At 39.7% G+C, this 12451-nt stretch overlaps 1 protein-coding gene across 3 annotated transcripts in view; it reads right to left on the bottom strand.

Annotated features, from left to right (window-relative positions):
- The window catches only part of LOC149155597 (Calcineurin-like metallo-phosphoesterase superfamily protein), a 521819-nt gene that overhangs the window by 217817 nt on the left and 291551 nt on the right, over positions 1-12451 (bottom strand). For all 3 annotated transcript variants that reach the window (XM_089445784.1, XM_089445785.1, XM_089445783.1), the window contains one exon: positions 2148-2255. In XM_089445784.1, the coding sequence (XP_089301910.1) occupies positions 2148-2255 (108 nt within the window). The remainder of the gene's footprint in view (positions 1-2147; positions 2256-12451) is intronic.

Here is a 12451-nt window from a genome sequence, read left to right as displayed (position 1 = left end):
TCCATTAAGTGGGTAATTGTTGAAATTTTGATAGCTAGGGCATCAAATTTTGACCTCCTTGGAAGGGAATTAGGATTATCTAGCACATCCTTGACTCCATATCCCCATAGGACAAGGCACTGGTCCAATCACTTGATGATCAACCTTAAATTTTCTCCATAATTTTCTCTTCTCAAATTCGATCCTTTTAAGGCTAGGGTGAAAATCTAGAGCTTGGATCAAAAATTTTGGGAGGATTATTGGTAATTTGAGAGCCTAAACATCAAGAGATAGGTGTAGGCTACCTAACCTGTCGATTTGGTGGGCATCCACTCAAATTTCATCCATAAAATCTCTTTCCCTAGGTGTTATTCTAATAGGGAAACCCTAGTTTCTCTTCCCTCAACTTGAGGACTTTCTTAAGGGTTTCACGAGCCTTGGCATAGTTGAATATCATTGCAAGAAACCCTTCCCTTGGGCCTTGACCTTGTGAATACCTATCACCATTGAAAATCTCAAAACCCTAGGTCTTGAGCCTTCTTTTCTAGGGCTTCTCTTTGAGAGCATTTTTCTTCTTTGAAGCCTTGTACATTTAATGTGTCTCTCTTTGAATGAGCTTTAGTAAGGTTAATTTTTACATTATCATTAGAATATCCATTTTAAGTGATTCCTCCTTTACCGGGACTCCTCCCATTGGTGATAATCTGTAAAGAGCAAGGGGTTTTGGCTGAGGTGATATTGGGCCTCTACCCCATTGTTAGCACTTTGTCTAGCACTTGTCTTGTAGGGCTTCCCTCTCCAAGACCTGCTAGATTTTGTGGTAACAATTGATATTTATGATTCTTCACTATTCTAACTTTTGACAACACTATCCAATCCACATACAAGCAACATAACTTCAAAATGTATGTAATGATCCTCTTTTAATCTTTCTAGTACAACTAATTTCATAACACTTTCACAGTTATGTTCAGAGTTCTTTTCCTTGCATGGCACTAAAGGGAATTTTTGAACAATGAACTTAATTCTTCAGCGATGTGTTTGATACATCACTTTGTAATGAAGAATATCATTGATAGACAATAGACATAATCAACACTTTTCTTTGCTTTCATAACATTTCTCACATAGAACATGGTCACTAAATGATATTATTACTTGATGTTGATTGAGTAACAGACTTCCACATACAACAACATTGCATATTGTCTATTGGTGGCCTCAATACTATTGTAGTCAGATTCCTTTTTTGTCCTTAAATCTGAAATTCTTTTACATACTTTTAGAGATGCTCTAAAATGCACACATATACTTGGTAGAGGTTTCACATTTCATTTACTTTGGCATACCAACAATCCTCACAAGCATATGATATCTAAACGGTGATGTAATTCTCTCACATGCTCAACATGGTTTAAGATTTTGTTGTGAATAATTGATGGTCATTTTTACTGCAGTACTAACTTCAATGCAATATGCTTTCATAGCACCAACACTCATTCTTAATTCATCTTAAGTGTCAATAATTCTTGGGCATTCATATTTATCCCTTTAATAAAACTATTGGGATTGGTTGGGCTTGAACCTCGTTATAGTCTACTCACATATCTACTTCAACATGTCCTACAAGGACATTTTGGACTAGCAATGTTGAGCTCTCTATAAGTTTGGACTTTATGATTTACCTTCACTCTTAGGCCATTTCGACTAACAGTGAGTTGGTTTGATTGAGTGAGATCAATCTAGGATGAGCACCATTTCACCTTGTATCAAAGGATTAGGCTTAGGTTGACATAGGCATTGCCCCTAGGCTAAGAATTCCTTGGCCTAAAGAGTGGCACACCACCACCAAAGTGATATTGGGTGGCTTGCTTAATATTACTCTTAGGTTATTCCTGAAAAAGGTTAGAACTTTTTTTTCTAGGGAGACATTGAGAGATAACATCTAAAAAATAAATTGTTTAACAAATAGAAGAAAATTTTCATTTACATAGTATTTTTGTAAAGAACAAACCAAGCGAATGGAATTAATATTAATGTTACTAATTAATAAAATGCTTATTTATTTTCAAGTTGAGAGACCTCTTATTTTACCACCTTCAGGACATTTGAAATTCTTTCTACAATGTATCATTTACATGATTAATCTTTGATAGTCAAATACCCACATTGCTATCTGCAATAAGTTTGAAAAGGCGATCTCGTTCCTTTGGAAAGTGTGCCCAAGATTCCACATAAAACAAAGGTTCAGCTACAGCAGAAAAATTGGACACAACCTGTAAAAAAAGAAAAACAAATAAGTTACATTGCTTCAAAATATGATCAATCAATTTCTTTCAAAACAAAACATTGGTTGGGTTTCAAGAATGACTCCATAATACATGTGCTTGAAGCTATGATCTTTTCTTCTCTTCTTAAAAGCTTACAATTACATATGTTGAGAACTATATACAACAATACATCACAAATACCAAGTGCATCATGCTTAATTATGATTTCAACAAAAACTTTCTCAAGGGTTGACATGCATTAACAAGATGAATGGATATTGACCTTGTAAAAACATTGCTAATTTGGGGGTTCAATGTCAATGCTGGGGGGAACAGTTCAAGATATACCTTCCTTGAAAGGATTCAAATAAGTCAATCATAAAATCTCTAAAAATTGTCATAGGCATTAAAAAGAGATATAAAGCCTCAAGTCGAGGCTCATTTCTGACAGAGATATTGAACTTAACAGGTTTGTAGTAGAGAAGGTATTTTTGGACAAATGGCTAATTTTTAAGATTAACAAATTTTGGCCCTCTATGAAATACATTGACCAATTGGGCAAGTGAGACAATATCAGAATATGAAATATTTAGGAAAGGCTCTTTGGGCCATCTCATGTTGCATATAGTACTCAAGATTGTGAAAATTCTGAAAACTGGAATCCTATTACAGCAAATGGAAATTATTCTCCTAATTGTTATTTTAATTTAACAATTTATTTATTGTTTCCTGCAATAAATATTGAATAACTCACACTGCAACCTACACAAATAAAATTGTGGAAGAATAAACGCTGGAAGAAATACTACACACACAAAATAGCACAGTTATTTTTTGACAAAAGTCCCCGGAAAAACCCAACTTTGGAAAACCGGTGCAGCAGCTGAGGTTTTAATATTAAGCAGCAGTGAAATAATCTGAGTACAACTGGATGCCGAAACTGGGAATCCTACAGCGAAATACTGGCAAGAAATCTATTGAGGAAATTTCCTCACCCCTTGGTTCCTCATACTTAGACGCCATGACTAAATATTTGAGGGTGGCAAAATAATTGATCCCCTCATGAGTCAATTAATTAATTTTTCTGGCAAAAATAAAATTAATTCCTAAGCCATAAAATTAATTAATTTAGAATCAAAATTAAAAAGTTTGAGAAATTTATTTCTCCAAGTGGAAAAATTAGTGGATCTAAAAGAAGTTAATTTTTGGAAGTCCCCCACCAAGGGAATATTGGAAATTTCAAGAAAATTTGGACCCTTGGGCCTTGGTCGTTATGTCGAAGTCAAAATTTTTAGGAAATTAGTTCAAAATAATTATTTTTGAACTAATAAAAAGTGGATTTAATGAAAAATTCGAAAATTCCTCAAAAGTAAATATTTTCGACAACAAAGATTAAAAGTTGATCAAGTATTTATTGACGATTGAGATTATTTTGACGAGGATCAAGCCAACTAGCCGTTATTTTCCACTTGGAGAAATTTCTCTATAAATAGAAGGTATTTTGCTTCAATTGGGATCATGATTGATCTTTGGTCTAATGTAATTTTGTAAACGCTAGTGTGAACCCACTGTTTTGCTGGAAACATTTAAATCTCATAATAAAATACTTTGGGGTAAAGTTCATGGTGTCTTTGTCTCATTGATCTATGGTATGTACTGGGTATGTGTTTTCCTATATTGTGCTTCAATATCATATAAATTGTTATTTCATTTGTAGATGATAGGAACATTCTAATGGTAAGTTTTAGGCTTATCTTAGGTGATCTGATTTATTGTATGATCTAATGATTTTTCTTAAGAAATATATTGTTGATTTGGGATAGCACTGGATGTGCTCTAGCCACGAAACTTGGTGGAGAGGTTGGGGCACATGAGATCTTCAATACCCAGAAAGGGTTTGGGCAGATTCTAAACAGATCAGGGGATATTAAAATAATTACTATTTTTAATGGAGTCCCTAACTTTAAACTTAGGGAAAATAAAATATTAATGTGTATTAATATGAATCTGTGTTAAAGTGGTCCAAAAGACATGGATCAAGCCAGATTTAATCTTAGCCATTGATTAGGACTTAATCTCGGCCATTGAATCGTTAACAGGAAAATTATAAGAAGAGGCTTGAGAGTCACTTGGAGAATACACTAGATGATCAGTCATTCTATTCTCTGGAGCGGGGTTTGCTAAGAGAGATAGAATCAGTGATCAGGAGAGCAGCTGAAGGGCATTGAGTACAGAGAAACAGAGAAGGCAGAGATTGTGTCGGGAGAGCAGCGTAGCAGCCAAGGAGGGTGATGCAGAGCCAGCAAGGGCTCACACAGGGCCACACAGAGGCAACCAAGTGCTGCGCAGAGCACCAGAGGGGCCAGCGTAACTGACGCAAAGGCTCCCAGAGCTGATGCAGGGCCTCCTGGGGCTGACGCAGGCCTAGGAAGGCTGACGCAGGGCCAGCGTGGGATAGAAAGGGGCCAACGCAGTCCAGATTGGGCAGACGTTGGGGTTGCAGGAGCAATTTTGTGCTGAGGAATTGCCGGAAGGATTTTCCGGGGTTTAAACCAGGAGATTTCTCTCAAACTGTGAGGTATAGATGCTAAGGAAATTCTCTGTTGGGTAGGCTAGTTTTGACACCTAGATTGTACTCTGATATTGCTTAATAAGAAAACCTTTAGATAGCTGCACCGGTTTTCCTACATTGGGTTTTTCAGGGGACATTGGTCCAAAAATAATGGTGTCATGTGGTGTGTTTGTTCTTGTTTCTTTTAGTTGTTGATCTGTAATATGTTGAGCATGCACTGGTGTTTATTTTCAGTATTTACTTTGTAAATAACTTGTTAAAGAAAAAATAACAAGTAGGGAAGAATAAATAAAAAAAGTGCATGAAGGGTTTCTAACTAAGGAAAATTAGAAACTTCAACATATATATAGAGTTTGCAAGTTCCCCGACCCTTGAGCTCCAAGTTCACAGACTGTGGGCACAGGCTGACCTTGTTTGGACTTCGAATATTGTAGGTGATTTTCTTACTTCACAAAGGTTGTGGTTAATATCCATCTTTCAAAATACATCTGGCCATTGTCAATTATTTTATAAAAATTATTCTTCATAAAATATTTCAAGCATTGTATATTTGTATATGATTTGTAAATTATTTTTGTAAGAATATCTTTTGTAAATAAATTTTTCTAACCCTTGTTTTCCAACAACTGGACTTTTGGGGTTTATTTTATTTTTGTATACATTTGGCTTTTTGGGGAAATTTTATTTTCACTTGTACAGGTGAAATCTCTCAAGGGATCAAAGAAAGGAGTAATTTTTTTATGTTTCCAGCCCTTAAAAACCCTAAACATCTAGGGTTTTTGAGCCCATTTTTGCAGGTTGCTTATTTTCAAATTGGGAAAGAAACCCATTTTCGAAAGGCCCTAGTGTTGGGTGTGCATGCATGGGGGTTCATAGGGGGGGCGATAGCCCCCCCTTGTTCGTTGTGTCGGGCGCAGTAGGGGGGTCAGAGGGGGGGCCAGCCACCCTTGTCGGGGATTTCTAGGGGGGAGGTATCCCCCTTTTACGAGCACTGGGGAAGCACCCCAGGAATTTTTTTTGGACCCTATTTTAGGTGGGCAAACCTACCTATGGTCTTGTGCATGGGTTTTGCACATGGTTTTGGGCATGATGGTTTTCTACCCATGGTTGTTTCTAGATCTGGTCAAGGGAACTATAGCTATGTTCTAATCCAGGGTTAATAGATTGGGGTTTATGAATGCTTCGACATGTATATATATGTATTTTAACATTGAAAGGAACATAATGAAAAATCAATCTGGTAGTCCCAGTTTTGGGATCCAGGGGAAAATCTCTGTGTATATTTGTTTTATGTTGTATGTTCTCTCCATTGTTTATTCTTTGTTTTTAGAATTTGTATGTAGGAATTTTTGTACAGGGTTAAAAGCTACATTTGGTATAAGACTTATTTCAGCTTCAAGGGGATGCCTTTGCTACTAAGGGGTTTTGCTCGGGCCTGTGTTAGACCCTGTTTAGTGGGTGATTTGCGGGATCGATTCTTGCGGTGAAAGAAGATGGCGAGCAGTGGAAAGATAGAGATCAAGAAATTTAATCGTCAGAGTTTTGAGTTGTGAAAACTGAAGATGGAGGATTTGTTGGTGGATAAAGATCAGTAGATCCAAGTAGTAAACCAATGGAAATGTTAGATGAAGACTAGGCGAATCTGGATTGGAAAGCAAAGAACACAATACATTTGTGTATCTCAGATTCAGTATTGTTGAATATATTAGGGGAAGCTACGACAAAGGCTTTGTGGGACAAGTTAGGGACTTTGAACCAATCTAAGTCTCTGGTAAACAAACTGTTCATACGAAAAAGTTGTATAACCTGAGGATGAAGGATGGAGACTCGGTGACAGAGCATCTTGTTAATTTTTCATAGAACTACATTGTTCTTTGCTTTGATAATTGCATTTCTTCATTAACACATTAAGTTCACCCCATAGCATTATAACATTATTCAGATTTACATCATTATTCATCAGCATATGCAACTATGTAGAAAGAAAAATATCATCATCATCATCAACGCAGTGGAACATAAAGGCACTATTTAAGAAAAGCATGCACACATAGAGACACGAGGATTGATCGGAGACCAGGACAAAACCCACTATAGGGAAAACCCTTGCAAATTCTTCTTCTTAGATCGTCATCAAATGATTTAGCAAAAGAGAGTACAATGATTCATATCTTCATCTATGCAACAAAATAACTATAACATCCATGACATGACCCTGAACATGCTTATACTTGAAAACCATGATCCTGAGGACTGTAATGCCCTGTCACTGACTGTAGTCAACTATTGAATGTTGTTGTCACTGAGCGGAAACTTCGGAGTACTGATAATTCATCTTTTGGTCCCAAACATTCCTTGAGAAACTCTATCCAAGCATCTAAGACTGAATTGGACGCTCCCAGGTGAACTACATGCGAGCATCTGGGGCCAAACTAGACTGCGAAAACCCTAGCCTCCCAGACGCTCCCTTAGACATTGTGTGCGAGCATCTGAGACTTCCTGAACACTCCCTTGACCATACTGTGTGAGTGTTTAGGGATGAAAATTCTTAGTTACGAGCATGCGTCGAACACTCAGAAACCCTAGACACGTGCGAGCTTCGTCCTTGTAGTTTCAAACCCTTTGCGCGAGCTTTCCTCCATCAGACCTATGCGAACCAAACAATAGAAGAGAGAAGAGAGTGCTTGATGATTGTTTCCAAATGAGATTAAGGTCTCTTCTATATATAGGCTTCCATGAGGGTCCACTTGATGTTGAGGCCGACCTATCCAATTATACATGTGCTTAGGGCCGACCTAATCCAATATACATGAGTGGATAAATAAATTCAAAAACCAACTTCTACTTGTCCAAATAAGATGATCTTTAGGTTGATTTTGGTCCTCTCGAAAAGAGGAATTCAATGCAATCATTATCTCCATCATGTGAGCTGTCCAAAGTGGAATTTGACTACAGTTGCATAATTTTAACACTCCCTCTCAACTAGGGAGAATTCCACCTGCCAATATCTGTCCATCGAACAATATGCCATCCTGGTATCTTAAGTGTCATCACGTATCATCACTGACCATCTCTGTCATGTAGTCGTCATGCCATGATCATCATCACAAATCATCAATGTACATCTCAGTGCACCTCTTGCGTATCTCATGATCGTCCCTGCTCATGTTGATTTGGGGTAGCATCAGATGTGATCTAGGACTCAAATTTTGCAGGGAGGCTTGGACATATGCATTTCAAAGAACCCAGAAACCGTTTTGGGAAATTCCAACCAGAAACAATTATATTAAAATAATTAATATTTTTAATGGGGTTCTTAAGTCTAAACTTAGGAAAATTAAAATATTAATATGTATTAATCTAAGTCTGGGTGAATCATCTAGATAAAGACGGAGATCAAGTCAAAACGATCTGAGCTTTTGATTAGGAGTTAATCTAGGTTGTTGGTTGTCCAACAGAAAATATAAGAAGTGGCTTGAGGGTCATTTGGAAAACACACCAAGAGAGATCAAGAAATCGATTTTCTGAAGTAGATTTCTTGCAATAGAGGGGTAGGGATAGCTTATGGAGAAAGAGAGATTTTCTCAGCTGGAGAATCATCAGCACAGAGAGGCAGAGAGTAATCCAGCAGTGGCAGCACTGAGCCAGAGGGGCTGATGCAAAGCCACGCAGAGGCAATGCAAAAGCCAGTGAGGAGTCCGAAATTTGCAGAGGGAATTCGAGTTTCATAAGCCAGGAGACAGGGTCTGAGACCAAGAGGAAGAAATCGAATCTCCTGGGCAGCAAATCGACCAGCCAGAGGATTGACACAGTCCCTAGAGAGCTTGACGTTGGGTTGATGCAGATACTACACAAAGGCAGTGCAAAGGCAACCAGAAAAGCCTAGGGCAATCAGTCAGGTGCTAGATCAGTCAGGATTTTCAGTGATAGTGTGAGGTAACCTCACAATTCTTTCTACCAATATTTCTCTCTGTAACTGAATAACCCTGTGAGGTGTTAAGAGATGTATTCAGAATTTGCTACTGCTTAATAATAATAAACCCACAAAGTTGTTGCACCGGTTTTCCTGCATTGGTTTTTTTCCGGGGACTTTTGTCCAAAAATAACGGTGTCTTATGTGTTTGTAGTTACTTGCTCAATTTCTATGTTTCAAAATCATATTTAATTTGGTGTAGGTTGCTTTAGTAATTTACTTCAATATTTCAAGAAGAAATCTGAAATAAGTTTGTAATGTCATTTACAATCTAAGTGAAGTAGATTCAGTTGGCTGCAGCAAAATTCCAAAGATTGTTAGATCTAGGAATTTTCACATGGTATCAGTGTTGTTGATGTGAAAGAGGAAGAGCAGATCTAGCACTGAAGAAAGGGCCAACTTGCTGCAACAAGCAACAATTTGAATCCCCTGAGGGAGTGTGCAGTTCTAGCTAGAAGGTTTGTATTTTCGAGGTTGTCTCTCTCTGAGTGAGTCGACAGAGAGGTAAGACTGCCGGATCGAGAATTTTCCAAGGTAGAGGGAACCATGCAAAGTGTCAGTACAGAGCTAGAGAAACACAGTTTATGCAAGCTAAGTGTTGTGCAGAGAAGTCATCAGAAGAAGGAGACACATCGCATGGTGAGGGAATACTTCCTCAGTGATCTCTTGCCAAGGAAATCAATATTTCTCATTTTCTGGGCAGTAGAGGAACAACAAACTGACCAGCTCCATCAGGGAGTACGTCAGCTAGACTAGAAGCTACGCAGTAGGGAGAAAGACAGATTTGTTCGACAGTTTTCGGAGGAGATGGCAACCAGTGGCTTGAGGGATCAAGACTGGTTGGACGGAGCATCCAACTACGTCATCAGGAAGGCTAGAATGTCTTTCTTTCTAGATGAGCATGCCCTCAAGACGTATGTCGATAGTGTGGTAGTTGAACTTGTAGATGCAAATCCGCTAAAGGAGTACAAGGCTAAGATGGCGAAGGCCAAGAGGATGATCCTGGATGGCCAACTTAGCGTGGTAGGAGGGCCAACTTGTTGCAAGAAGGAGCAGTTCGAATCCCCTAAGGATTGTGCAATTCTAGCCAAGAGGGTTGTATGTTCGAGGTTGTATCTCTCTGAGTAAGTCAACAGAGAGGTAAGACCGTCGGATCGAGAATTTTCCAAGGAAGAGGGAGCCACGCAGAGCCTCAGCGTAGAGCTAGAGGGAGCGGTTTTCTGCAAGCTGAGTGTTGGGAAGAGAAGCCGTCGGAACAAGGAAGTAGATCACATAGTGAGGGAATACTTCCTCAGTGATCTCTTGACGAGGAAACCAATATTTCTCATTTGTTGTGCAACAGAGGAGCAACAGACTGACCAGCTCCATCAGGGAGTATGTAAGCCAGCCTAGAAGCAACGCATTAGGGAGAATGGGGGAGTTGTTCGACAATTTTCGAAGGAGATGGAAACCAATGGCTTGAGGGATCAGGACAGGTTGGATGGAGCATCCAACTACGTCATCTAGAAGGCTAGAATGTTTCCTTCTAGATGAGTATGCCCTCAAGATGTACATCGATAGTGTGGTAGTTGAACTTGCGAATGCAGATCCGCTAAAGAAGTACAAGGCTGAGATCGAAGGCCAAGAGGATGATCCTAGATGGAGTCAAGGATCATGTGGTGTGCCATGTTTCTAGTAGAGAATCTGCTAACGAGACGTGGGATGCCTTGGCCATGTTGTATTAGGGATCTTTCGATTAGCAGAAGATGTACATAGAGCAGAAGTTGAGATCTGCTCAGATGAAGAAGGGAGAGCGTGTGGATCCCTTCCTCACAAAGCTGAAGGAGACCAGTGATGAGTTGTCAACTGCGGGACATACACCTCAGGATTCAGAGTTAGTGAGACTAGCCCTAAATTCGGTCTCGAATGAGTGGCAAGTCTTTGTCCAGAGTATCATAGGGAGAGCAGCATTGCCTAATTGGGATGAGATGTGGGCAACTGTAGAACAAGACGAGTTGAGGAGAGACCTAGTCAAGTCAAGCTTGACAGAAGTAGTAGCAGCGGTGGGTTGAAGCCCAAAGAGGAGGAGGAGAATGTAGCCCGTGCATTGAAGGGATAGCAGAGGCAACAGAGACAAAAGAAGGACGTCTCCAAGGTGAAGTGTTTCATATGTGGAAATATGGGCCACTATGCATCTCAGTGTCCTTTAAAGAAAAAGGACAAGGATGAGAAGCACGATCTTAAAATTGCAGCCGCAAAAAACAAAAAAGAAGACGATTTCGCCATGACGGCGAAGATACCTCCAGGAGGGAGGTGGGCTGATTTAGAATTGTAGTTCGATAGAGCTACAAATGGGCAAGTTCCTTGAGCAGCCCACCTCTTGGATCATCACCTTGCTACAAGAGCCCATGATCAGTAGTAGCGAGATGGAGGAGTTTTCAATTGGTGCCATGGAGTGTTGGAGTGACAAATGTAGTAGTTAGCAGCGCCAAAACTTGAGAAACGCAGAGTAGAGAGGCAGCATTGCGTGGAGGCACAGTGAAGATATTCAACAACGCAGTGGCTTCAACAATGTAGTGGCTTCAGGAACACAGTGGATTCAAAAGACGGCATGGGACTAGCAGTAGTTAGGCTTTCAACACTGAGGTGTATCCACTGGCTACTTGTCTAGTTTTGGGTGTTTTAAGTTGCTTCTCTCAGCAATTGAGTTGCAGTACGGATGCAGTGTTAACAGTGGCAGTGCTAACAACATAGCAGATGTAGCATTTGAGAGGGAGTTGTAGTACAGATGGAGCATTTGTTGATTTGGGGTAGCATCGGATGTGCTCTAGCCATGAAAATTGGTGGAGAGGCTAAAGCACATAAGATCTCCAGGACCCAGAAATGGTTTGGGTAGATTTGAAACGGTTTGGGAGATATTAAAATAATTAATATTTTTAATGGAGTTCCTAAGTCTAAACATTGGAAAAATAAAATATTAATGGGTATTAATATAAAACTGGGTTAAAAGGTTCCAAATGACATGGATCAAGAAAAATCTAATCTTATTCGTTGATTAGAGATGTAATCTCGGTCGTTGAAGGACCAACAGGAAAAGTATAAGAGGAGGCTTGAGGGTCAGTTGAAGAACACACCAGAGTGATTAGTCATTCGATTTTCTAGAGCAGAGTTTGCTAAGAGAAACTGAATCAGTGATCAATTTTAGCGAGGGGCAGTGAGAACGAGACAGAGAGGCTAAGATAGTGCCGAGAGACCAACGTAGAAGCAGAGACAGGCAGACGTTGAGCCAAAGGGAGCCACGCAAAGGTAGAAGAAAATGCACAGAGGCCAGAAGGGTCTGCGTCATCCACGTAGAGGCTGCCGAAGTGCGCAGAGGGTCATAGAGGCTGCGCAGTGCCTCAGAGGGCTAACACAGGGGGTTCCGGGCTGACGCTGAGCTTCAGAGTGTGCTGGAGAGGGTTTCGTGGGGTAGAATTTTCGAATATCTTCTTCCGAATAGAGAGGTATTACTACCGAATTATTTTCTCTGTCAGGTGAGCCAATTTGGCACCCACTTGTACACAGATAGACTGCATAATAAAATAACCCTCATAATTGTTGCATCGGTTTTCCCAAGTTGGGTTTTCCCGGGTACGAGTTGTCCAAAAATAACAGTGTCACTTGTGTGTTTGCTATTTC

Source organism: Pinus tabuliformis, chromosome 9 (genome assembly GCF_031772625.1).
Source record: "Pinus tabuliformis cultivar Carrire ecotype Pingquan chromosome 9, CPIR1, whole genome shotgun sequence".
In the NCBI taxonomy this organism is placed as follows: domain Eukaryota; kingdom Viridiplantae; phylum Streptophyta; class Pinopsida; order Pinales; family Pinaceae; genus Pinus; species Pinus tabuliformis.
Note: the sequence above shows the minus strand (reverse complement) of the source record. Positions and strands in the feature narration are given on the sequence as shown.